The following is a 27257-nucleotide window of genomic DNA, read 5'->3' on the forward strand; positions in this document are numbered from 1 at the left end:
CCCCCCTGTTGCTGTGCGCCTCACGTTTCTTCCATTTCATTGGAAAAGGGAGTCTCTACTGTTCCAGATAAGGCATCTTATCCAGTGTTTAGGTCAGGACTATGTGACTGTGCTACACTTTTCCCTTGGAATCAGCCCTCTTTCGTACTACCGACCCTGAACCTGAATCTGGTTATTTTTGGCATAAGGGGAAGTACATCTTGCCGTAGGGTGTAATTAGGTTAGAAATATGAATCACATTTGTTGTTCAAAATGGATTGCATATCATTTCCTATTAGTGGGTGTTTTTAACTCTGCCATTGACGTCAATAATTGTCTGATCCATTTTGACGTGGAGGGAGATCGAACGATGTAGGAGGTCTAAGTACATTTGACGTGACATTAACTACAACCATGATTTCACCAATATAATAATGAAAGGCCAATCTCAACAATAAGTACATTAGATTAAAATAATGCCATTATAAGGATGCAAATAATGTAAAAGCTATCAATTGTGGTCAAATAAGATAATGTAATTATTAAAAGGAAGAAAAATAGGTTAACTAGAACAAATAAAATTTAAAAAAAAAACGCTAGTCCAAAATATTCTTCAGTTAAACTCTTGAACGTGATTTTTATTATACCTTGCATTAATACCACTTACTTTCTCCTATGCAGAATGGCGACGACGACATGAAAAAGTTAAAGCGGCGCCCTCGCCCCGAACCCCTCTTCATCCCGCCACCAAAACTTGGCGTCTTTGTGGCGCCGCCCGCCATCTACTCTGCCGTCACACCCTACCAGAGCCATCTTCGCTCACCCGTCCGCCTGGCTGACAACCCCCTGGCCATGCCGCCCTACACGCCGCCACCCATCCTCAGTCCCGTGCGCGAGGGTTCCGGCCTCTACTTCTCCACTTTTCTATCGGCTTCGGCCGGGGGCCCGCTGTCCGCAACGCCCAAGTCGGCCACGCGTAGCCTGCTCTGCTCAAGTATGTTAACTCATTGGATGGCATCGACAATGATAGACAAAACACATCTGCTTTAAAAGTGACATTTGTTTGCATTGACAACACAGTAACCTTAATACCTACCACTAAGAACACTAAAACTAAGAAAACAGATAAGCATAAAAAAAATCTTCCTACTGTTGTAACTTAACTTCAACTTATTTGAATCCTTAATTAGGCCATGAAAGTCCATTTGAAACCCCCCCTTTTCTGCTGGCTCAGGTAGCAGCGACATGACTCCTCCGGTTTTGTCTGCAGTGAGCGAGCCCACTCCAGTCAGCATTGAGCCGTGAGTACTTTGCAGCGTTCTATGCTATTACACACACACACACACACACACACACACACACAACAGTGCACGCTCCACAAGCAATTATCCAGATCATAACATTGAGCTGAATCATGAGCTGTTCTCACTGAGATGTGTTGAAATTGTGACCCAGCAGTAACGAAATAACTAGAAATAAACCACAAACTCACTATATATTGAGTTACGAGTTGAATTTATGCAGGAGTTGTCATTTTTAGATCACTATCCCAATTGAAATGAATGTTTTGTTACTAGGTTTTTTTTTATCGTTGTTCATAGTGGCCCAACAAAACACTTGAGTTCAAAAAGCAAGTCACTCCAATTGTCAAGAAGAAATAATAGAATTCACTTTACCTTGACTTCATGGCCTTGAGTGGATTGAGTACTCTTAAAATCCCCATCGTGTTAACAGCTTCCAGCGCTAGCATGGCAGTTCCATCATTGCACCGTGCAGTTATTTGTTCTCTGGAAATCTGTCAAAACATTCACTATTGTCCTTAATTGCTCCTTCATTAGTGGCGACAAGCATCAAACTGGGGTATTCTTTCTAGATAAAATCCCATGCTAGAATAGCATTTTTGCATTAGCAAACTGTGGATATCCTTTTATTTTGTTTCAAAATCTACCAAACCATCCATGACTAGTCATAAATCATTTTTCTATTGTGAAATTAAGGGTCAACAAGTCGATGTAAAAACAACTCTTCAAGAAAGACACCCACTGGGAAAGGCTCTATGTTAATGCTTTAAAAAAATAGCTGTAAAACAAACTAATCCCAACTCCATCTTCTCCAGCCGGATCAATTTGGGACCGCATTATCAGGCGGAGGTCCCGGAACTGAGGCCACGCACGCTGGTAGAACTCGACACACATCGCGCAGATCTGCTCTGGGCTCCCCAGACCGAGCTCGACGACAAGCCAGACTACCACAAAAGAGGTAGTACCCCTCCAAAAGTCACCCTTTGGGGCAAGGGTCGGGAACCTTTTGGCCTGAGAGAGCCATAAACAATTCATATTTTTGGTCTCTCAGTGAAAGATCTGATGCACCTGGCATGTTCCAGCGCTTTGTACGGAGGAGGCAGCAACCAGGAGCTAGCCCACCATTGTCTGCACGAGTGCAATGGTGACATCATGGTGAGTAGCTGGAGGTCTCAGCACCTGCTTACTATTCTGAAACATGCCTTTAAACACCTGCTTTGTTTTTCCAAACTTCTTTGAAACATAACCCTGTTGAGAAAATGTTGAAGTCAATTGGAACTTCAGCGGCAGTCTTCACAGTCAATCTTTTTCGAAACCTAAGCAGGACGTCAAATTCTACTTTGAACTAATGTTGTCCCAAACCGATACTCTTTATCAGGAACCGTTATGGCTATTTTGGAAATATTGGGCAGTAGTATCGGATTTGGTTATGAGACCAGAGCAGAACCAGTATGCGTGCAAGAAATCTGCATGTTATAAACCTGACCCTTATTTAAAACTAGTAATCTAGTTCTGAAATCTTATTTTCAAGTGCTTAATCCAGGATTTAAACCCACATCTGTGATTCCAAAACCGCGTGTTTAAACCTTGATTTAAACCTTAAGCTGTCCCTTCAAACCTTTGTCCAAAATCCTAATCTTTGAAATTTTCAAATTAAAGTTCATCTGGGAATTTACATTTTTAAACCATAAAACCTAAACATGAGACATTGCCATCAGCAATTCTGACAACAAAATCAAATCAAATCTGAGTGTGCACAACATGACCATCTTGGTATGTTTTGCAACAGTGCCAGGTTGAGATTCCAGGCCTTAGCGACCAGTGCTGCTCCAGCGTTGTCAAGGAAACGACAGGAGAGCGAGAAGTGTGTGTTGGGCCTTTTAGACGCCCACTCCGCTTTGCAGCGGGAGAACGGCTAGGCGCAAAAAGACGGCCGCGTGCAAAAGTTATCGAACCGGAAATCTCTGGGGCACGTCCATCGGTCAGCGACTGTCCGGCGTCAAATAAATATCGTCTTTTTCTTTGTTTTTCAGGCTGCTTTATCGCTGCTCATGCTCAGGGATCCTGTGTTGCCCAAGTCCCATTTGTTATCAAACTACCACTACTCAGGTAAAAAAAACTCTTTGGCTGCCATTGATGGCGCTAGACGTCATCCACTCTCCCGCTTCCAAATGGATTTGACGGAATCGCCGCCAATGGAGCTGAAACACATTTGATGGTGTCTGTCACAGGATCCGACAAGTGGTCTGCGGCCGAGCGGTGTATCTTCAACAAAGGCATGGCCACGTACAAGAAGGACTTTTTCATGGTGCAGAAACAGGTAAGAAAATCTGCTCTGATGGCAAATCAATTTAAGGCAGCACAAATTTATCAGGAGGAAATTCAATTGATTCATTCTTTTCTAAATCGCAATGCAGAATGGATTTCTCCAGCAAAAAAGTCTCCAAAACTTGATAGGCTTGCCTAGAACAGTTAGACCACAGGTGTCAAAGTGGCGGCCCGGGGGCCAAATCTGGCCCACCGCATCATTTTGTGTGGCCCGGGAAAGTAAATCATGAGTGCCGACTTTCTGTTTTAGGATCAAATTAAAATGAAGAGTATAGATGTATATTAAATTTCCTGATTTTGCCCCTTTTAAATTAATAATTGTAATTTTTTAATCCATTTTTTTCTGTTTTTAGTTCAAAAATCATTTTGTAAAATCTAAAAATATATTTAAAAAAAAGCTAAAATAAACATTGTTTTAGATCTATAAAAAAACTCAATATTCAGGGCTTTTGATCCAGTTCTTTTAATCCATTTATAAAAATATATATCTAAATATTAGATCTAAAATGGTCCGGCCCACATGAAATGGAGTTGACATTAATGTGGCCCGCGAACAAACCCGAGTTTGACACCCCTGAGTTAGACAGAATGCCTAAAAGGAGACAAGTCTTCCATTTTGAATCCAAGCAGGCATTTTTGGCAAATTTGCCTTAGCCTTTCTAAATCTATGGGTGGGGTTTTATCTGCAGGTGAACACCAAGACAGTGGCACAATGCGTCGAGTTTTACTACTCGTACAAGAAGCACACAAAGGTGGGCCGCAACGGAACGCTGATTTACGGCGAGATTCCGCCGCCGGGTGGCGGGACGACTGATGAGGTGACCAATCAAAAGGTAGTCCCTGATTGGCCGTTTAATTAGGAGCGTCGAGAGATTGATCGTTCATTGTAAATGTCCACACAGGCCTCTCACAGATTGCAGCAGCAACGGGAAGAGGACAGCAGAAAGTGGGAAGGCTCAGCTGACAAGAAACAGGACGTCGCCCCCGTCGCGGCGCCGACGTCAGCTAAGAATGTGAGTCAAGTGAGAAAAGTGCTGCAAGTAAAGGGGTGGATAAACCCTTTGCTTACAATTTATTCTATTTTCCATCATTGTGTTGTAATATTGACTTTGATGTCCTCAGGAGAACTAGCACGATTGCTCGAAATGACATTAGGAAGCCACTTTGGTACCATTTGCAAGATGTAAAACATTGCTCGTCAAAAATTTCCAATTATTCGTCCTCTCAAAAGCTTCATAATCCTTTGACAACTTACTTTAATTATTCTTTTATTGCATCTCCAGAAAGTGTTGGAAATCCTTCAAGTTGCACACCAACCTGCAATAAAAAAAGAAAAAGAATCAAGATCCAGAACTGTAGTGATTAAAAATAATTAAAATTAAACAAGTGGTTCATTTTTTTCTTAACAATCTGAAAAAAATGCCCTAGTTCGACCTAGTTAACATAAAATAAATTTGTAAAAAATATATCAAAAACACTTTTTAAAATTATTCAAATAGTATATTATTTTATTCATTGTTGTTATTCATTTGACCTCTTTCACATTTGATGGAACAAAATGATTTGTTTTAACTTGTTATTTTGTATTTCCCACTGGAAAAAAAATCAATATAGTGTACTCGCTGCCACCTGGTGGACATTCCAAAAGCGAAAAAAGCCCGTTTTATTGCATAACGTGCTTGAAAACGGTTCCTTTCCAGGGACACATTTTCACATTAAATCTTCAAAATCCACAGTCCACCACCGTTCTGATCATGCGGGCCCAAGAAGACACGGTAGCCAGGGAGCGACCGCCGCCACCGCACGTCATTGGCCCCCCAGCGGGCACAAAGGTCGCCGGCGCCCCTGAGGGCGAGTTCCCTTGCAAGAAATGCGGCAGGTCAGTCATCGAACAAAACTCTGTGTCTTAGCAACAGCCAAACAGGACACATGGAACAGAACAACTCCGTCGGTAACACTATCGTCGTGACCCGCTTTTCCACACCAGGGTGTTCTACAAGGTGAAAAGCCGCAGCGCACACATGAAAAGCCACGCAGAGCAGGAGAAGAAAGCCGCCGCCCTACGCCAAAGGGAGGCCGAGGACCGCGCCCGGGCCGCCGCCTTCACCGCCGCCCGGCAACAGAACGGCACTCGGCAAGCGGGCGGCGACAGCGAGGACGACGACGCGACGGTCAGCGAGGGGGACGATGACGACTGGCAGTGACGCACACTTGACTGAGGGGGGAGGCATTCAAGGACGTGCGTAAGTGTGCGCTCACGTTAAAAAAGCAATGCCAGGGCATCATACAATGCAGGATCCTTTTTTTACAGGCAGGTGGCGACCTTGTTGCACTCGCATTTTGGGCCTTTTTTTGACAATCAAAAAAATAACTATATATACTTCAATGCTGTACATATACAGGGTATCGTTACTCCTTCTGTCACATGAGGCTGCTTCATATTTCCTGTTGTGTTTCTATTCTTATTCATAGTTATCACTATTTACAATCATCTGTTTCCTTTTATTTTTATTTCTACCAATATGAGAGCTGCCTGTTTGTTACTGTGAAGAATAGAAAAAGGGCAGGCGTGCAATAGATGAAGGAATACATGTGGAAAGGTCTTGTATTTATTTGCCATGTTAACTTACATTTGCGTGATTCGGATTCACGCTAGTTTATTTTGTGTGTGTCCTTTGACACCTAATTCACACCGTTACAACTCCAAATGTTAAAAATGATACGCAGTACAGGGTTGTATTTTGACTTGCCCAATGATTTCCCAAAAACTACATTTTTCTGCAAAGCAAAGCCCCATTGATTCCATTGGCACACTCATGCTAACACATCAATATTGTTCACTCAATACACATTTTGACTGATTAAGACATTTAAAAAAAACTCCATTCACTCTGTTTGACCTAGACGCACCAAAAAATCTCCATTGACATTCAAGAATAACCCATGTTTGTTCTGTGACCGATTCTTACATTTCCAATTTCAAAATCTGTCCTGCCAATCCTCTAGGAATCCCAACAAATTGTTACACAATTATTCTTGAAGCCGCAAAGCCGCAAAAAAATAAAATCTTAGGCCCCACAAAATCCCAATTGACTCCCCCTCGTACTTGCAAAAACATTTAAAAAAAATTCAATATTGCTGCCTAAAAAGTCCAATAAATCTTATACACACATTCAAATACAAAGTTCAGATATTTATTTCAATATATTACTACTTTTAAAATGCTATTTTACACTTGAAACACCCCTTAATCTTTTGCTGTACTAATAGTGCCACTTTGTTTTTTGTTTTTTTTAGGAGTAAGCGCTACCTTGAGATTATGTCGCGGAATATGAACTTGGGTCTATGCACAGTCTGTTTGAACACGTGTGATATGATGAATACAAAATTGAATTGAAGACTGTTCCTTTTTGCTATGGGTAATTTATATTTTTCCTTTATATTTTGGTGCTTGTGTTGAAATTCATACTGGGGGAAAAGTTGTAAAAAAAATATTTAGTGAAGGGGATGTGAATAAAGGTGTACCTTGACGTACTTTATACATTATTTTCACACTAAAAGTTGGGAAAATGGAATCTGGGCAAGGCAAGTGTTTTTCAGGCTGTGTAATTTATTTAATATTGTTTTCTACCACCTTTTAAGGTGAATGATTTATGAAGCACTGTTTATTAAACACAAAATTTAAACCTTCAGCCTTTTTTTTTCCTTTTAGACTTCAGTGCATTACAGCCAAGAGACACTAGAAGACGGCCATATTGGCATATACTGCATTTTAAGTGGCTGATGTCCAATCGAAGGATAGCTACTAACCCTCCTTGTGCAAATGGATTGGACGTCTGTCTATGTCAGTGGCAACCTGAGTTTATAATAAAGTGTCTCTCTGGTTTATTTAAGCAGGGTAGGGTAACAGCTGACACGTGTGTTAATGTTTGCTGACTTGTTTGTGTCTGTTGCCATGGTGACGTACCAGCAGACCGGAGCAGCTTGCTGCGACCAATTCATAACAGACAAAAACAGAGGTAGTCTGTATTATCCTTTAAAAAAAAAAATAATAATCAAAGAAAGGTCTCGTCTTAACTAGAATGCTCACCAATTTTGTTTTCATAAATTTATAATGAAATAAACAGTTAACATACTGGAGAGTTCAAATGAAGCCTTCAAAACACACAATACGGTTTTAAAAATCCCCTTTATTTTATAGAAATCATTCTAACATCAGGCATTTTGAATTGTTTGATTTACTAACATCACATTACTAAAAGTACATGTTCAAAGGATTAAATGAAATATAAAACTTTTATTGATGTTATTCAATGTCCAATTTAAAAACATTCCAATATAGTTGGACATATTGTAATTTTTTTTTACACATTTAATATGTGTGACTCTCTGCTCCACCGTGTCCAAACCCTGAAAGAAAACATTTATTTTTCAAGAGAGCAATAAATATGGGAATTTTAAAAAAATGTAAAAAATTAAAAAAAATGGAGGGATGAAAATGAACTTACCACGTGGGCCATAAAGAGCACTGTAGCAGGGTTTGTGGCAGTACGGCTTGCCTTCATGCTGAAAACAAAGCAACGCAATAACCCCCAGGGAAATTAAGCCAGCCCCTCATCAAAATAGATGGGACGTCTGTCACCGCCAATGTCAGGGAATGAGTTTTTTAAAAACGTGCTTTCATTATACTAGATGGTTACCTCGGCGTGCGATCCCGACGACAGCACCTTGTTGCACTTTTCGCATTTCAAACACGGTCTGTGCCAATCTTTGCCCAAGGACGAAACCTTCTCCGCTGTCATTTGAAATGACGCAGTCATTAAAAAAAAAAAAAAAAGCAGAACAGGAACTTGCAAAAGTTGTTTATGCGTAGCTCTGGAATTTTTTAACATGCGCTCAAAGGCCTTTGTTATCTTGAACAAATGATTCATCAAGCAAAAATGTGGTGAACAATTTGGATTCATTTTTTGTAACTGTTTTTTTAATACCAGTTTTACTCATTCCCAACTGTTCCCTTGTTTCTGTTCTGTCTTTGCCAGGTTTTGTAGATATCGTTGTCTCTGTTGTTCTACCTCTAACAGGACTCTTCATCTTAAACTTTATTCCTAGTAGTTTTATTTTGACACTTTTTGTTTTTGTATTTCTGAAGAACAAACTTTTTTGACCTCAGCTGCTTTTTTTTTGCCTCGCCTTCTTGTTTCATTGCACTTTAGTCTCCCCTACTACGCCCATGGTTCACTGACCTATACTCTAAAAAAATGAAATTACCCATTTGCAGGCATGCTGATTTAAGATTTTAAGTGGACATCACTCAAATTCTTAAATTCTCCTAAGGAACTTGTAATTTTGTTTTCTTTGCAACTGCCATATTGTGCTCACTATATGTGTTAGGTTTCCTCAACAGATGAGGAAGTGATGCATCATTCACGAAAATTTCACAAGTGCTATTCAACCATTGGATTTTTTTTTTTTTATATTAGGTGGTCAATGTTATAAAAAGAAATATTTATTTGTCGCTATTTTTGAAGATAGGCAATGCTGACAAATAGGAATTTTCAAGTTGTGTTTTTTTTTTTTAAATAAATCAGGGTGGGGTCCTATTTTTTCATTTATTTTTTTAGATTTTTATTATTGTTTGCTTTATACAATTATTTGCACATAGCTCAATTTAATTTAGTGTACTTTTTTGCTCTGTTTTGGGGTTTGTACATATTAGCTGTTACAGACCTTTTCAAAAGTGGTCAGTCACTTTAGTTTATTAAATAAAATGAGAATTATTTCAGATAACAATTGGCTAAACAGAAGAAAGAAAAAAAGTAAATATGACTGATTTTGGTTTGGGCGCACGACAAAGTAACTTAAATGTAATTACCGAACTTTGAAAATAAAAGCTTACCATAATATACATATGTCGTAAATACAAAAAAAAAGTAAAGGAATATTGATTTTTTTTGTCGTTCTTATCCAAGATTTCCAAAGATTTGTTTTCATATTAAACTAAAAATAACAGGAAATAATCTTTTTCTAAAGTGAGGCATAACACCAGCTTCATTTAGAATTTTTCAAACTCCTCGTAAAACTTCAATATTTTTTTATTCTTCACACTAAGGTAAGTTTGTCATACATATTTTTAAAATAAATCTATTGTGTCTGTGGGTGTGGCTGTCCATTTCCTCATCGAGTTGCAGAATATGCAGAAAAGGCAAAGTAAAAGAATGCAATTCTTACCAAAGTAAACCTCCTTGTTGCATTTGGGACACTTTGGCATGTTGCAGTTTGTCTCCTGATGATTGATGATGAGAAACTGATTGATGCGTGTGTCACAACACCACAAAAATTTCCACCATGGGTGCGTACTCGCACCTTTATAATGTTCTACATGTTTTTTTTTCTCCTTTTGTGGGAGAGGCTTTGTACCACATTGTGTTACTTCTCCTCCTCCTTTTAAAGAGATAGACTAGCTAGTTTACAATGGTGACTTATGACTTATGTATAAATAAAGTTATACTGGTTTGAAGTCAATTCATTTAGAAAAGAAGTTTTACGAGTATAAATTTGTATTTTTTTTAAAGAATTAAACATTTATTGTTATCATTGTCATTTTAGTAGAAAAAAAGACCATTAAAAGTCATTCTAATAACATGATTCCTGTAATATAACACTTTAAAACTATATAATTCCTATAATTAGAACACAATGGCACCATTATGTTCATACACTCATATTTCCATTCTCTGCATCTTAGTAGCTGAACAGGGCAGGTTCAAACAAAAACAAAAAAAGTCATAGTATTATTATAGGATCCTATTTATAAAAGCACTTATTTGTTATTGTAAGATCTCAAGGGATTTGAAAACTTAAATACAGCAGTTAGTGTGAAGGAAAGGATATCATACACTGCAAAAAGAACAACAACAAAAAACACTATGTTATGTTGTAGGTGGGTGGGTACCTCCTAAATACCACTCTAAGCAATATAATTTCCATAGTAGTAAAGGGCAAAGTCTAGATGCTGATATGGAATCATCAACGCAACCTGAACGGCATAATTCACACAATAGATTGATTGACGGAATCCACCCGGCAACAAGGCCTCCCAAATATTTGCAATCCCAGTGTTGTGCTCAAGAACTAGACCAAGACTGCAACCACAGATCAAGACTTAAGGGAGTCAAGACCAAAAGGAGCTCAAGTTCAAAGACTGAAACCGAGACCAACTCAAGAACAAGACTTCTGGATGCCAAACCCAAGATTGATATCAAATTAAGACGAAAAAAAGACTGAGACCTAGACCAACTCAAGATTAAGACTTAAGGAGTCCAGACCAAACCAAGGCTGAGATCAAGACTGAAACCGAGAACAACTGAAGAACAAGACTTTTGGATGCCAAGACCAAGATTGATATCAAATTAAGACGAAAAAAAGACTGAGACCTAGACCAACTCAAGATTAAGACTTAAGGAGTCCAGACCAAACCAAGGCTGAGATCAAGACTGAAACCGAGAACAACTGAAGAACAAGACTTTTGGATGCCAAGACCAAGATTGATATTAAATTAAGACGGAAAACAGACTGAGACTTAGACCAACTCAAGATTAAGACTTTTGAAGTCCAGACCAAACCAAGGCGGAGATCAAGACCAAATCAAGTTTACAACTTTTGTGAGTCAAGAATCCATGTAAAAGACCAGATCATGATTGAAAGAGGACAAAGTATAGTCAATATTAAGAATTTTGGGATTCAAGACTGAGACCCAGACTAAGTCAAGACTAAAAACTTTTGGATCCAGGGGTTTAAAATTCATAAGCATTGCATTGGTGGCAAAAACTGTGGTCAAGCTTTTCCGAACCCACTGGCAAAGATTGGTCGCCCTGGGCAACAGATGGCTGTTTGTTAGGCGGTTCGTCATGACGACAGGAAGCTTCTCAACACAGGAAATGAGGGCGGAGCTTCACGCTTGATAGTGATATCACCAAAGATCAACTTGTCAGGTTGCGATCAGACCAAGGGGAAAAAGTGACATCACTTTATGTTGTTCTCAGTTCAAAGCAATTGAATGTCTATTGCTGTAAATGAGTTAAAATAGATACTATGTATATCTATATAAATATACATACAAACATTTTCCTTTTGCACAAAATCATGTCATTGAGAGTAGCTGCAGAAAGGAAGTCATTTGAATTGTTTAGTGTTGTGCCATAAGCACACCAAGCAAACTACTAAAGTACTTGTGTGAATGCTGCATTATTGTATAGACTTACATATGGTATTCATATATTTTGTACAAAAAATATTTAACATCTAGTGTTGCTATTATGAAGTGAAAACACTTCCTTCCTCCGGATATCTTCCTTGCACTCGTCTGCTCGCGTAATCATCATCATTATTTCGATTGGACGGAATACTAACATCTGCTTCATATCCGCGGCTTTTTTCCCCTTCATCCGTGCGATCAAATCCTGACATGGGCTTGGTCTGGTGGCCGCCCGACCGACTCTTTTAATGCCAAACATGCACTTAAGCCTCCAAGAAAGACAGACGTCATCTTTTTAAATATGCCTAAAAACAAGACTAGAGTGGTGTCTTAAAATATTCCTCTGGACCCAATTTTTTTTAACTTAAACAATTCATCTCATCTCATTTTCTGAACCGCTTTATCCTCACTGGGGTCGCAGATTAAAAATAACCTAAAAGTGTCGCTGTCCAGTCCAGCGCAATGATGTCACGGCGGTTCCCACAGTGGCGGGGGTCTCCCGGGGACCCACGTTCAGGAGCCTATTTCCTGATAAAACAAGCTTGCCATGTTGTTGTTGTTGTTTCTGTAGGCGGTTGCCGTAGAAACCTTGCCTTTTCTCAGACGGGCAGCATTCCGACTGATTTTCAACTCTCAACAACTCTTTGCAAACTTTTTTTTTGTTTTTCCCACGTTATCTTGCATCGTTATCTTGAAAGTATAAATACACATTCCTGTATCAAGTTTTGCACAAATATTCCATTGCTAAATGCTTCCAAATGAGAAAAAAAAGGGGCGAGGCCTTCCTCCGGAATCTAAAAGGTCAAAAGGCAGCTTTGCAAAGAAGACTGGTGGCATTTTTTCAGCTGTAAAAATCCATTTACGCTTATCTTTATGAAGATAATTGGCACTTTAACAGGACTGACATTGTTTGGTGTCACATTGTTAATCGCAATATGTCACCCAATGAGAAATATGGTAGTCCAGCCCTGTTTTGCTTATTTGTAAGTTCAAGGTTGAAATGAATAGAGAAGAGCTAATCAGGGTCGTTATCAATCAGGGATAGTGTGTGCCCACTACAAACAGGACACCCTAGGCAAGGTTAAAATGAAATACAAGTTATGACCGGTCTTAAATGTGAATGAATTAAATAGTTTTCACCATCAACAGGTCTTAAAGCAAAAGGAAAAATGAAACATTCCATTATTAACACAGCTCGTCCACATCAGGTTTGCGGGGTGCTAGAGCTTATCCGAGCTGACTTTGGGCAAAAGGCAGACTCCACCCTAGACTGGTCACCAGCCAGTCGTAAGGCACACACAGAGACAAACAACCTTTCACACTCGCAATCACTACCACCGAAGTGTAATTGATCCCACGCTGCCTGCACGAAAGTCGGGCAAATGAACCACTACCCTATCGAGTGACAACACAATTATAGAGGGCAATTGCTCTATCTAGTGTTGGTGTTAGTGAATTACACTAATACTTAATGGAAGAAAAAATACATGAAATAAAACGTTAAATTATGAAAAGTTTTATGCAGATATTGTAACAGCGTTCTTAAATATTCATGCATAGTAACAATTATTTGGAGAAAAAAACACTTAAAATGCTATATTTAAGAGAACTAACAATACATTCTGTTATCCCCTAATACTAAATATGCAGTAAAGTCAGAAGAAAAAAACAAATACAACATATACAAATTCAATACAAAATCATTTTTGAAAATACATCCAACTTACGAATTTACGAAAAAGATAATGACCAAGAGTGGAGATCTTTAATTTCAAGGATTACTCACAGGAGTACCCTGAAATTGTGACTGGTACTCACCGAGTGGTCTTAAGCAGTCTTCATCGATGTCCTCCTCATCTTTTGTCTCCGCCATTATCATCTTCTCCAGCATTCAAATGAATGAAGTTGGCCAACAATTCGATCAATTAGCCAAAAGAAGTCCGAGGAAATTTCACAATGGTTGCCATTTTTTGTCATTGAGGTTTTCCTTCCATCTTGTCAACTAAATCTTCTCGGCTAGTAAGTTTATTAGCGATAGCTTGCACTATATTTATGTTTGTCAAATAAAGCGTGACTGAAATAAATGGACCTTCAACAAAACGCACCTGTTTTAACAGCTGGTTGTGGATGTGAGCGGCCAATCTTGGACCACATTTCAGTGCGTTCACCGTTTCCTTCAAACTACCGTCTTGTAGCCACTTTTTAGAGAAAAAAAACCCTCACTTGTTTAACTACGACTCGGATAACTTTCTTCTTTCAAGGCAAAATACTAAATAAACTGCTTACAGTCTGGATGGTTTTGTTTTGCATCTTGATTTACAGCTACGCAAAAGGACGCTTCGCAATGCTCATTATATTACACCTGTGTGACTTATGTTGCGCATGCGTACTTGCGTACCAACGCGCATCCCTGATAATGACATTTTGTTTACGGAAATGAAGGTGGCAATTATGATAAATAAATAAAAAACACTCATCACACTGGCCATGTAGTGTTGATTTATTGCATTTTATGAACAACAGACGTCGTAAACGACGTCAAACACAAACAGATTGAGGCTACCCTGAATATTAATAATACTAAAACATGTTTTCTGCCGTACGTGAGTGTCAAATACTAAACTAACAACGGCAACTAAATGCAGTGCAGTGTCTCTACGGGCTACACAAATGGAACACTTTGTCGTCTAATGTGTTGAAAAGGCGAAACGTAACATTCTCATGAGTTAAATATCACAAAAACAGAAAAAAATGACACTTGTCTTGGCAACTTAACCTTTTGCATGCGCAAAACCACCAGAATTCATTTTGCTCGCGTACGCAAAACTGAATTGGAATGGGTTGGATTTTAAAGGCGAAGAGGAACAAACTGGAAAGCTGGAGGGTGGGCAGGGGGGATCGTCTAATATGTTGAAAAGGCAAAACATAACATTCTCATGAGTTAAATATAGCAAAAACAAACAAAAAAGAAGGATAGCTTTCTTGGCGATGTAACAATCTCCCGTATTTCCCGTGCCCAAAACCAACGGAATCCTTTGTGCACGTGTACGCAAACCTGAACTCGGAACTCAGAATGGGTCGGAATTTAAAGGCGAGGATGAGGAACAAACTGGAAGGAGGAGGTGCCGATGTAGGGTGGGTGGGGCATGGAGTGGGGCGAGAGGGAGGAAAGCCGGGTCACTCGACGGTTTCGTAGATGTAGCTGCCCACGCCGCCCGTGTTGACGCCTAAAGGAGGAAGAAGCAAACAGGGGAGGAGTCGGGGAGGCTCATTTGCATAACAGCTAACGGAACTCTCATATTTGTCACGTTACTAATAGAGGCATCTGCAAGAAATGCACTTTAAATTATTCATTAAATGGCCGTAATATTTTGTGCAAATACACTGAACACAGTTATAAAGGCTATAGCCTAAGTTTTCGACATTTTAAAAGTTGATTGTCAGCCCGTAAATATTTTTATAGTTTTAATTTTGTGTTTACTATGAATGCCACGCCCTTTAGCAACAGCCAATCATGATATCAGTTGTGTGGCTTCATTGGCCTGTTCCAAGTTCGGTCTGATTTAACAATGGCATCAACCATAACCACAGCAAGAAAACTCTACAAATCTCAATGGAGTCGTGACAAAATCCTAAATAAGACATGGATATGCACTGGAGATTGATTATAATTACAATTAAGCTGTTGCGCAGTAGTTTTAGAGCCACTTGTTTCCAGACTCGCTTATGAAACGGATTGATTTTGCAGAAACGTCCTTAATGATTCCAGATTCCTTTTGGAAAATGACACTTTCCAGGAATAACCCCATTCCACGCAATGGCATCTAAAAAGTTAAAAAACCATTTGAAGCTCTTGAGCTCAAAATACTTTTCCACATCAAGTGCGAGAGAGCACTGTGTATAACATTCTGGTTGCGATGTATCAGCTGATGTTTGGCGTGTGGACAGCGCTTCCTAGTGGTTACCTTCGGGCCCAAAAAGGACGGCGTAGCATGGCTTGTGGCAGTAAGGCTGGCCGTCGTGCTGGAAAATGACGAGAAAAATGAGTTCAATCAAAATTTGCATGTGTCTCATAATGGATGTGTGACGTAGACACCTCTGCGTGGCCGCCGGCGGACAGAGTCTTGCTGCATCTCTTGCAGCGCAGGCACGGCCGGTGCCAGTCTTTGCCCAGGGATGTCACCCTCTCGGCTGCGGGCAAAAAAATCAGGTGTTATGGTCACAAAATTTCAAGCGAGTGGGGTTGAGACGTCAAATCTTACTCACCAAAGTAGACCTTCTTGTTACATCGGGGACACAGGTTGGCCTCACCCGAAAAAGTGGTGAAGGCTCCAGCTGTGTATTTCAGTTCAGAACATAGGAGTTAACACCCGGCTTTAAAATGTGTTTTAATGTAAGTATAGTAAGATTGGTTAATCATAATGCAGTCAATAAATGTGATGAATGCATCTTGTTATAATACTGAGAATCGGTATTATCGATAGCAGGTTTTGGAAAATCCTTATTTTATTATATAATTGTTCAAATCATGCATAAATTTATTTTCCGCTTATCTTCACAATGGTCACGTGGTCCTGGAGCCTGTCCCAGCCATGTGTTGACATTTAAAATATTTAACGAAATAGTTTTATAGCAAATTCATTCTTAGAAGCTCTGATATTACAATGATAAACTAATCAACAAAATAATTCATATAATTTGCATTACATTCCAATTTAGTCAACATACCTCCACCATCTAAAAAGTACATTCAATTTTTTTTGCTGCAGTACTGCCCTCCACCCTGCAGGTGGTACCAATAAACTAGGAGACTAATCCCTGACCACAGAAGTCTCCATCTGTGCCACCTGAATCGCTCTCACCTTTAGACGGCACTTTGGTGGTGAACGTCTTCTTCTCCTCGGCCTGCTTCGGAGCGCTGTCCCCGGCGGCGGGCGTCACTTTGTCGTTGTTGGCCGGCGCATCGTACACGTAGGAGCCAGCGCCTCCGATGTTCACGCCTGAAAATGTCGAAACCTTTACTAAAATGTTGTGTTCCAAAACCAAAAGAAAGGATTTGCGTACTGCACCTTTAGGTCCAAATAGGGCGGCGTAGCATGGCTTGTGGCAGTAGGGCCTTCCGTCATGCTGAGAAACCAGACAACGTGATGCAATGGAGACGAGTGAACATTTGTCACATGGACCATAAAAGTGCACAAATCCTAAAAGTGAGTGTCTCTAAAACAGCCCCCTCTTTTCTGTGAACTATGTAATCCCGGCCGGTCCACCCAAAACATAACAGGTCATGTTTCCACTTGAACCTTTGAAGAACTGTTGGATACTAAGAAGAAGGGTGGAAGGGGGCCCAGCCATTGGTCCAGAGTCCAATGACCATAGATGAGGACAAAGAGGCGGAACTGTCAAGTGCTACCCACAATACTCACTGCTGGGGTCACATGGCCTTACTCATGATGGTTAAACTATGGCTTGCCAAGCATTGGGCACATGAAAAATCCACAGTCTTTGACATTTATACTGTCTCTACTATATGTATGTAATGTGTTAAATTATAGGAGGCCAGTAATATTTCTAGCGTTAACTCATTCACTCCCATTGACAGTGATGGATGTTCAATCCATTTTAAATGGAAGGGCTAGATTTCAAATGGCCTTTTAATTTTTTAATACTCATTTGTAAGTCATCTTTTTTAGATCATCTTAAAATAGCCTTTTCCACACTAGAAAAAAAGAGTCATTTTTAATATTGCACCGAGCATCATCTCAGCAATTACATCTAGCTCTCTGTTTTTTAATATTTTTTACATTATTTCTTAGTACTCCCTAATACTGATGGTGTCATTTTAGTGCCAGATGGGTAATGGGACCAATACTAGTATTGATGCTAAACTAGTCATTTTAAAGACTTGGGTAGTTTGAGAGTGATGCCTTACAAACTCTAACTACACCTGCATTTTTGATCAAGCGCTGAAGAAGAATAGCTGTAGAAATATTCACTGTGGGAATTTGACTGCTGGGAAGCGAGTGGGTTGCGCTGCTGATATATTTAACAAGAGGCTGTGTGTTTCCTGAGAAAGCCATCACTGCGGTATTAAAAATCCAGACCATCACTTAACGAGAACCAAAGAGCGGCTCGTGACATCTAAACTGTGGTCCAGCGAGAACTTGTGATCGGCATAGCCTGACTATCATTTTACTGATCACCAGGACTTTTGTTGACTGCACGGAATCAATTAAATAGGGGAAAAAAGTGTGCTGTTGACTTCACTCGCAATGAGTGAACACTAGCACATCTTTTTATTTGGATGATGTCCATATAGATGCTGGGAGCAAGGGGCTGGGGGTGGGACTACTGTAGTGTAATCAGGTAGAGATTATACAGTGGCATCCGTTTGAGGCCTGTCAGGGGAATTGCTTTCGACGCCGAGATCACGTCGTCCTTAACACGTGATAGTACAGCAAGGCCGGTAGTTTGCACACGAGTGACACATTCCAATGTGGCTGATAGCGGAAAAGCGGAAAAACCACTAGGCCCGGGCAATTATATGATGCTGAAAAAAGGTTTAGTTTATTATCAGATGTGAAATACATATTCAACCGTTCTAAAATGGCTAGAATACAGGTTGAATACAGTATTGACTTTGTATGTTTGTAATTTGTTGTTTTAGATTATGGGCATTTTATATGAATATTTTCTTCATATGTGAATAAGAGTCGAACTACTGTTTCTTCTATTTTAAATGCAAATTCTTTAAAATATGCCTTTAAAAAACCTGTAAAAATGAAGAGGGGGAAAAAAATCCTAAAAATATTACTACATCAGATAATAGTGAAAACGGCCAGATTACCCAGCGCTAAAAATCCATGCAACACTTGAGCACATCTTTTGTGACAAGTCTCGTGTTGTACGGCGTCAAGTACCCATCCCTAAAATGTCGTCATACTGACCTCAGCGTGTCCCCCAGCATTGAGCAGCTTGTTGCATCGGTCACACTTTAGGCACAACTTGTGCCAGTCCTTGCCCAGCGATGACACTTTCTCGGCTGTGCACACAAACAAAGACACAAACAGGGAGACACATTAGTGAGTTTACAAGGGACTTTCTTTGTTCTTTGACAGATGAATGATGAACTTGTGCTTCGGGCTTGTCATCAATCCAAGCCAGTGACGGCTGGGAATGTCTGTGAACTAGACAGGATGCTAATATGATGTCATCAAGGGACAGATGTACAGTTATGGGGGTCCCAGTCCAGCTGGAAAATGGGCGGTGGCCCCTCCTTTACATGCATTCAACCCAAATCCTTTGTGTAACAAAGAAACCTAGGAGTACTTATACTGTATATTATAAAGGGCAGTTTCATTTCCAACTGACGGGGACAGATGTCCAATCCATCAGAACGGGGAGGGTTGGAGACGCAGCATTTCAAATGCATTGCGATGGCTATCTATAGCTATTTTTGTATTGCTCATTTGATTTATTTTATATTAAAATTACTAAAATAATAAAAGAACAAATTATTGTCATATATTAAGTCTTGGGCTGACATTGGCGGCGATAGATGTCCAATCTATTTGAAGTAGGGCGTCGGCAGCGATGAACAAATATTCATGAATTAATAAATATTTTGGCTCCAAAGTCAAAAACTAAGACCAAAACTAACATGACTCCCCAAAATAACATTGATGTTTTCAACTCTAGATTTCAAAAAAAAGACTGAGATTGTATTGGCTAGACACAACAATACCTTAATTGTTCTCCCCACACGCCCAGGTTTGATTTGAATAGTATCAATCACTCAAATTTGGAATTTTGGCTCACAAAACAAACAGACAAAAAAAAATCAAATAAAACATAGCTTGGAAGTCGTGGCAATCATATAGCGACCTCTGTATCAGTATTTTCTGTCAGACTGACCTCTCCCCTTCGCCAAGGGTCCTAATAATACCCCTTCCAATAAGAAGTCTGCTCAAACACAATAGTGCCCCAAGGAACCAAGTGGGGCCAAAGAGGAAAGGCCATCTCTTATCACAATTGGACACAAATAGCCGGAAACCGGACTTCCTAGCCCGAAAACCCCTTAACAACAAATACCCCGTCAGATTCCATGAAACAATTTCCGTGCGAGTAACTAACGCAAACAAGGGGAAAGTACATCACTCTGAATTCTAAGCAGCGGGAGTCCCAGTTCAATAAGATTTGCTGGTTTTTCTTTATTGGCAGTGAACAAGTTAAGCCAGCTCAACCAGACTGAAAGTGAAGAGTGGCAGAAACCAAACTAATGTCAATTCTCAGTGTCACTTCTTTTCATAAACTCAATATCCTACGATGCACTGATGTATAAAATTAGACCAATCAGAGGCCGGTATCTTTGGAATGTAAAAAGCTACTCTATAATTAATGGGAGTATTATAGAAAACCCTCAGGGATTCTCTGTCTATAATTTAAGATCATAATCACGGACAGAAGAATTTGGATTGGCCAATCCAGTAAAAACAAAAAGGGATCTTTTTTTTAAATTATCCATTTCCAATTATTTTCACAATATTTGTTTTGATGTTATGTTTTATTAATTTTCCTTGTCCATTGACTAGTATGTGTGTATGTATAGTTGCGTGCACTTAAAAAATAAAATAAAATAAACACCTCACAAAAACATTCACTTTAACAGCTCACTGTTATTGTTGTTTGGTAGTGCAAGGTTCAATTGTGAGTGGGGGGAGGTGGATGAGTGTGTGTGGCCTAGTTGATGTTTGTAAGCGGCCACCCCCAGTGAAGCCGGATTGCAATCCTCATTATCCGCAGGAATGGGATGTCAAGGATTCAACTGGACAGTTGCCGTAACAACACATTAACGGGGTCCTTGGTTACTGCTACCGTTGGACTTACTGTTTTTTTCATTGGAATGTTTTGTAATGATGACCTTTGAGTGTTTTTAAAGGATTGTTTACTGTAGTTAAATCTTTACTGATGCGTTACAATTACTCAGTGATGCGCGACAAACTCCGTCATAAACCAACCCCCTCATTCAATGATGTCGGACTGATTCGTTAAGAAAGTGAAAGTTTATAACCTAATATTCTGTATGTTTACTTGTCTAAATTACAGGGTCTCCTTGCAACACGACGGTGCTGAAATATGAGGCTTTGAGGTTCCGAAAGGCTTGCAATTAACGAGTTTGCTGGGTGGGGCAAAAACATGTGGTCAGAAGAGGGAATTGCTAAGAGTTTTTTCATTAGTTGAGATGATACCTGGAAGTCTATAAGCCGCTTAAGGGAAACGTTTAAATTCAAGGTCAACGTTTGGAATGGCGAGTGAACACAATTTTCATCTGTTTCCAATTCAATTCAAAGCGTAATATTTCGAGACTCACGATGAATCCATTTGTACCCATTTTAAACTCGGGTTTTGTGTAGGTGTTTGCCCAAACTTATGAAACCCTTCTTGGAAAAGCGAAGTAGCGACAGCAAGACTGATTCAATTTCACCCTTCGTCAAATACCAAACTCAATTGAAAAAAAATTGTGATTACCAAGAACTGGATGGAACGCGGGGGCGGAATAGCTGTTTACTGCAATGACTTAAATGCAGTTGATTTGTCCGGCCTGAACCGAGTCAGACAAAAGGGTCATCCTACCTCTTGAAAGTCCCTAGGGTGTTCATTTTTCATACGCAGCGGATATCCCAGAATGCAGCTGGGCAGGAATGTCCTGACAATCTATAAATCGAGCGTGTCGAGGGTGGATGTTAAATAGCTTTGACAGATGCAGGAAGTCCACGCTAGGAATGGGAATATTTTAGATCAAACAGCGGCTGACCGGACTGGCTTTAACCCTGCGGCACATTTTCTTCATACCAAAATGGGGCAGCTGGAAATCTCTCCGAGCTTTTTTCTCTGGATGAGGAATGACCAGATTCCCAAGAGAAAAACTGAGGATCAATCACCTAAGAAAATAGTCTCAGTCGATAAAATGTGATATGGGCGAGGTTCCACTGGAGGCCGAATTGGTTTCTTATACATCAATATCGCATTGACTTGAGTCAGACGATAGGTAATCCGCACTATTGACTGACCAAAGTCATTGGTCAAACAGTCTCCAATATACTGATGAACTATGCAACAGTTCAAAAATGTATTGTTATTTTCCAGTGAAATGAGCTTTGACACCATGGGAATTACTGAACATATTTGGTTTTCCTTAGTTTGGAAAATGATGGGTGCCTGAAGGCGGACCACATTATAAGGCGTACCCTCTATGAATGACACGTTTTAATTTTTTTTTCCATATATAAAGCACACTGGATTATAAGGCGCCCTGTCTATTTTGGAGAAAATTTAAGACTTTTAAGTATGACTAAATAGTAATTCACAGTTTGTATTTAGGGAATTTGAGCAACTATTTAAATGGTAATTATCAATAACCTTCCGGGCGACCAAAAGACCGGCGACCAAAAGACCAGCGACCAATCGACCGGCGACCAATCGACCGTGTACCACACCATATAGCCCCTTGTCACAATTCCAGGTCATTTGTGGTAGGTAGGCTTCAATGCCTGAATACCACTTTAGACGAACAAATTGATGATTGTCATAGCTGTTTCAAAACGACAGCACACACTGGTCTACTCGACATAATTCCTTTATTCTTGTTCACCGTGATGGGAATAATACATTTTGACAAACAGTAAACAAAAACCATAGAAATAATCAAGATACCAAACTGTAACAACATCAAAGTCTGACAGCTATGGATTATCTTGATCAACTAGTCACAAAAATAATTATAGTGATTATCCGACTAACCAAATAATTGTTTATGGAAGCCGGAAGGGTTAAACAGTAGGTGTAGTGAATTATATTTTTTTCCATTTTATGTATTTTAGGTGACAAATGTCAGCTCAATCCCTGTTTGAGTTTGTTCCACTTGAATCAAGTCGAGTGTTGGGGATATTTTCTGCTACTACATTTTGAGGAAACGGGAGCAGGCAAACATTTCGTGGTTTAGGCAGTGGCTCAGCGTGAAACGGCGCAATCGATTTCTTCTGGGTCAGCGTGTGTGTATAGTGGGCACTGTGCCACGGCGTGCTTTTTGGGAAAAAATGGGCCTCTCTCCCCGCGGCTGATGCAACCTGGCGGCAAAATTCAGCTGCGGAGGTCGTCTGTCGCCTGGGACAAAGCGAGGTTCCCTCGGCAGGCCAACCCCCCCTCCCTCTGCGGATAAAAGGAGGCCGACCTCGTGAATTCTTGCTTCTGACGTAAATGGGCTGTAGTTAACTCGCATCCTGTCTGTGCGGGTCAGGGAAAAACGCCGGGCAAAACTGCAGCCCTGTCTCGGTGACTCGCTTCTCCCGATTACACGCAAAAGAGAAATTATATATGGAAGTTTAGTTGAGTGACTAAAGAGAGGTACTCAGCTAGCACGCCATAAAGAGACTATTGCATATTTTTCAGGCATGTACTGTCGTATCATTCTAGCCCATATTCTAGATAAAATTAGATCTTGGGTAGACGTTCTTAGGGACATTTCTTTAGGAATTATTGCTAGCCGCTTTAATCACTTTGTACCACTTACCCATGTTGACTACTACTTATACTACTTATTTATTATGTTAACCACTTATTTATCGATGACTATTTCTGATTATTCATTTATCATTGTATTTTTTTTTGTTATTCAGTTCAAAGACTCAGCGAGTGGTGCACTCTCAACAACTTGGCGCTTAGCGTCTCCAAAACTATGGAACTCATCCTGGACTTCAGACGGAACAAGGCCGTTCCACTCTGCCGATCTCACTTGGACTACTTATTTAACTATTTCTTATTTATTGATGATTTATTTGTCTGTTTATTTGTCTCTTTGTTTGCACACTATGTGGTGAAAGCTTTAAATCTCATTATACTTGTATATTGACAATAAAAGCATTCAATTCAATTCAATGATGAAACAATATGTCCATGCAATGTCGATGTCTTCTGATCTCGAGTTTTACAGCAACTGGACACATTTTTACAAGGTTGCTTTGACATGGCAAGAGAAAATGTGAATGGAGTCAGGTTCGTCAGATTAGTTCCCAAAGTGAGTATCTCACCACCTTTGCATTGACTAAAAACTGATACCCTTGGATCCCTTCCATCAAGGGAGCCTATCTGCGCCTCCAAAAAGGCAGAGGACTGGCATTGAGCGTCGGTTATGCAATGGCACAGCGCGGGAAGCAGCGACTCAAGAAAATAGACATTACGTAACTGATGAAGAGCATTCACGCAGCCGGCTAGAAAACAGGGTACGCGGACGGATATTGTGTGGCCAAAGTGGCGTTAGGTGTGGGAAAGTGCACAGGCCAAGGCCCGCGGAGGGGACGGAGGTACTCACTCAGCTACTCCACGAGGAGAGAAAAAAAAACCTGGTGTGAATGGAAATGTCGTCTCTAATTATAATGCATGAGGCGCTTTGGGACACTCCTATTTAAATAAGAGCCAGCCATTTCAGACCACTGAGCCAGCGTGCCGTGAGATATCAGCACGTCAAAACATTATCGTAGCTTATACTCATTTGTAGCTACGCACGGCAATAGACGTCAAATTCATTTGGAATGGGAGGGCCTGGCAGCAAATTCGTTTAACTTTAAAGTCATTAAACCGCGACATCATAGCAACACCTGACATGGTGGTTTTTATAATGCAAGGAAATCCTTTGCGTTTATTTACCGTCAAACTAAAGTTTGAGCTTGAAAGGTAAACAGCTTTGAAAACATTGGAACTTCCTAAAAGCATTTCCTAGCCAGAATGGGGTGTTGTTGTTTTTTCCTTGGAGGAGTTAAAAGAGGGAAGTTAAGTGTTTGGACTTATCACCTGTGGTAATTCAACAAATGGCAACGACAGCTGGAAGTCTACTACATTAGCTTGTTACTTGCCAAACTTGAATGCTTTTACGAAACTGGGGGGAAAAATCTACACTATGTAATGCTTCCTTCAATGGATTTTCAAAATATTGACAGCAATTTTGAGAGTCGATGAATCGCTTTAGGACATTATTGATCGAAAAAGCCTCCAAGCATCTTTTTTGAATCTTAACTGGAAATATGCTAGTTGAAAAAGTTTCATACTACATTCATAAGAAATATTCATTTTTGTCGGGATAAAAATTTAAAAAATCTAATTCATCCTGTTTTTTTCCATTCATAAAAAACAGCAAACATCACCTGTTTTGCTCGCATAGTGAAATCTAGTAGGTAGTATATAATCTTAATCTTAGAAATAATCAGCACGTTAGCGATAAGTACAGTTTATGATGTATTATTAACAGTGGCAATGGTGACAATAAAAGAAATTGATGACGATTCATACTAAATTTTAGTCGTGTTTGGCAATACTTGTGAAGTATTATGAAGTATATAATACTTCACAGCACTAGCTTTTCACAAAGCAACATGGTTTCTAATAATATCTACAAACAATAAAGACAATCACTGACCCCGCCTCTCAAAATGTATTGTTTGAGTTTGATTTATTTAATAAGCAACATCACATATGAATAAACATATGTCCATGCAACTTTGATGTCTTCTAACCTAAAGTTTTACAGCAGCTGGATGAATTTTTACAAAGTTGCTTTGTTGACCTCCTTGGTTAAAAATTTCCCGCGCATTACCCCCAAAAATGAGAAAATGTGCTGACTCTACAAAATCTGAACTCATCCACAAACCTCAAAAATTCACCACGTTCATTCCCTTTTCCCATCGGCCTTGTCATGTGGGTTTCTTTTCCTGAACCCTAATAACGGAGCAAACGTTATGCGGGTACGCTTGTTTTCCCTTGACGTCGGGCACACCCCGCCAGAAATAACTATACTATTACATAAAATAAAACGGAGGCTGCGGCCATGACCACTCGCATCTTCTGCATCATTCCGGGGGCCGCTGTCTTTTTTTTTTGGCGGGATAAGCAGCAGCTGTGTCACGCCGCTTACGTAATTGATTTAGAAGGCAGAAATGAAAAGGCACCCTACTTTTGTTGTTTTTCATGGATGAATGGTAAAAGAAGCAGCACTTTCATCCCATAATTATTTTATGAAAAGATAAAGATGCCTGTTGACGGTACATGTTTTCTCCCACATTGCTCATGCGGGCATATGGTGTTATTGCACACTTGGCAAAAGCAACGCCCACATTGCCTGCCAAGCTGCCATGTTGACCAAAACAACAAATTCAAATTAAGCTTGGCGAAATTAAATAAGGACTGAGAGATGGGTTTTTTTCCTCTTGGTATTTAGAATTCTCTTCACTGCTCTCAATGATGTTTACAGTTTTGTCGTGGTATATTTCCGTCTCAAGATTCTTGATAGTATTGCAATGCTATTATGGTAATAAAAAAATACTATTTGATTTCTGTTGTCCTCCATGAAAGCCTATTGATTATTTTCTTTGTTTTTAATCAAAACTTGTGCTTTTGATCTCCACCGCCATTGACACTGATTGAGGGGCTGCCAGCATCTTTCCCAGTTCAAATGTATTGGACGTCAATCGACGTCAATGGCATTAAGAGTCAAGGTATGCCATTTTTTTTTCTCCCAAAAACGCATTTTTTCACAAACGAGATTTATTCTTTAGCTGCAAATAACGCACACATTGTAAAAACATTATACACAATATATAAACAATTTTGACAGGTGTAACGGTTTAAAACAGTTTTTAGCAAGTGCATTCTCAATTTCTTTCACCTTTGCAAATAAAGGATGCAACATTTTTTGCAGATATTGTATGAACAATGAAACGACATTAAAAGTATAAGTCCAATATCAAACATCTGTCTCTTGTTAGAAAGAAAACAACGTCACAAGTGCACAGGTGCTATTCTAAACACTGTATTCAAATATTTAATGTTTGGAGAAGCACATTTGTGCGATATTTACTTTTCTGGGGCTCTTTCCCTCTTAAGTTTGCCTATGTCAATCATTGACGTTTTCACTTTTACTCCCTTTCCATGCATTTAGTAAACAGTAACAGGGGAGCTATAGATGTAATGTGCATGACCATATTTGATCGAAAAATGAGAAATTGCTCCTTCTGTGAAGCTAATATGACACAGTCTTTAAAAAAAGGCCAGTAGAAACGATATTTTAGATAATACCACAAAAATTGAGTCAATTTCCAATGGTAAAAAGCAGACAAAGGGAAGGAAACTCACCGAAATAGACCGTCTTTTCACACTTGGGGCATTTTGAAGCCATCTTTGGATAGAAAATGGATGTTTTGACGTTGAATGGAGGCGATGTGTGTCTTCTTTTCCATCCACAGTGCAAGTGTCGTGACGTCGACGCCAGCATGAGAGGCTGTTCAGTCAACGGTTGCTCATTTGCAAAGCCACACCCCTCACGCTGGTGGTGCCTTCAGGAACATCGGGCG

General features: G+C 39.8%; 4 protein-coding genes across 9 annotated transcripts in view; 1 reads left to right on the forward strand and 3 right to left on the reverse strand.

Annotated features, from left to right (window-relative positions):
* Positions 1 to 4925, reverse strand: part of ptgr2 (prostaglandin reductase 2) — a 23743-nt gene extending 18818 nt beyond the window's left edge. For all 4 annotated transcript variants that reach the window (XR_013305247.1, XR_013305246.1, XM_077621229.1 and 1 more), the window contains exons 1-2: positions 4864 to 4925; positions 1656 to 1774 (exon numbers count right to left, since the gene is read on the reverse strand). The gene's annotated coding sequence lies outside the window, so the exon portion shown is untranslated. The remainder of the gene's footprint in view (positions 1 to 1655; positions 1775 to 4863) is intronic.
* The window catches only part of mideasb (mitotic deacetylase associated SANT domain protein b), a 16154-nt gene extending 8854 nt beyond the window's left edge, over positions 1 to 7300 (forward strand). For 2 of the 3 annotated variants that reach the window (XM_077621222.1, XM_077621221.1), the window contains exons 4-13: positions 661 to 973; positions 1214 to 1280; positions 2096 to 2238; positions 2332 to 2435; positions 3314 to 3389; positions 3512 to 3600; positions 4298 to 4441; positions 4511 to 4621; positions 5345 to 5487; positions 5596 to 7300. In XM_077621222.1, the coding sequence (XP_077477348.1) occupies positions 661 to 973; positions 1214 to 1280; positions 2096 to 2238; positions 2332 to 2435; positions 3314 to 3389; positions 3512 to 3600; positions 4298 to 4441; positions 4511 to 4621; positions 5345 to 5487; positions 5596 to 5812 (1407 nt within the window). In that variant the 3' untranslated portion in view covers positions 5813 to 7300. The remainder of the gene's footprint in view (positions 1 to 660; positions 974 to 1213; positions 1281 to 2095; positions 2239 to 2331; positions 2436 to 3313; positions 3390 to 3511; positions 3601 to 4297; positions 4442 to 4510; positions 4622 to 5344; positions 5488 to 5595) is intronic. The other variant, XM_077621223.1, reaches the window with a different exon arrangement.
* A 478-nt stretch (positions 7301 to 7778) lies between these two features.
* Positions 7779 to 9979, reverse strand: crip1 (cysteine-rich protein 1). Its single transcript, XM_077621232.1, has 4 exons — positions 9837 to 9979; positions 8309 to 8403; positions 8117 to 8174; positions 7779 to 8018 (listed from the first exon to the last, which is right to left on the reverse strand). Exons 1-4 carry the CDS (start codon positions 9874 to 9876, stop codon positions 7981 to 7983), a joined length of 231 nt encoding a protein of 76 aa, XP_077477358.1. The 5' UTR covers positions 9877 to 9979; the 3' UTR covers positions 7779 to 7980.
* A 4365-nt stretch (positions 9980 to 14344) lies between these two features.
* Positions 14345 to 27205, reverse strand: crip2 (cysteine-rich protein 2). Its single transcript, XM_077621231.1, has 8 exons — positions 27040 to 27205; positions 18807 to 18901; positions 16932 to 16989; positions 16725 to 16862; positions 16129 to 16197; positions 15959 to 16053; positions 15828 to 15885; positions 14345 to 15089 (listed from the first exon to the last, which is right to left on the reverse strand). Exons 1-8 carry the CDS (start codon positions 27176 to 27178, stop codon positions 15040 to 15042), a joined length of 702 nt encoding a protein of 233 aa, XP_077477357.1. The 5' UTR covers positions 27179 to 27205; the 3' UTR covers positions 14345 to 15039.
* Between the last annotated feature and the right edge of the window lie 52 nt (positions 27206 to 27257).

The sequence above is a fragment of the Stigmatopora argus genome, chromosome 15 (assembly GCF_051989625.1).
Source record: "Stigmatopora argus isolate UIUO_Sarg chromosome 15, RoL_Sarg_1.0, whole genome shotgun sequence".
NCBI lineage: Eukaryota > Metazoa > Chordata > Actinopteri > Syngnathiformes > Syngnathidae > Stigmatopora > Stigmatopora argus.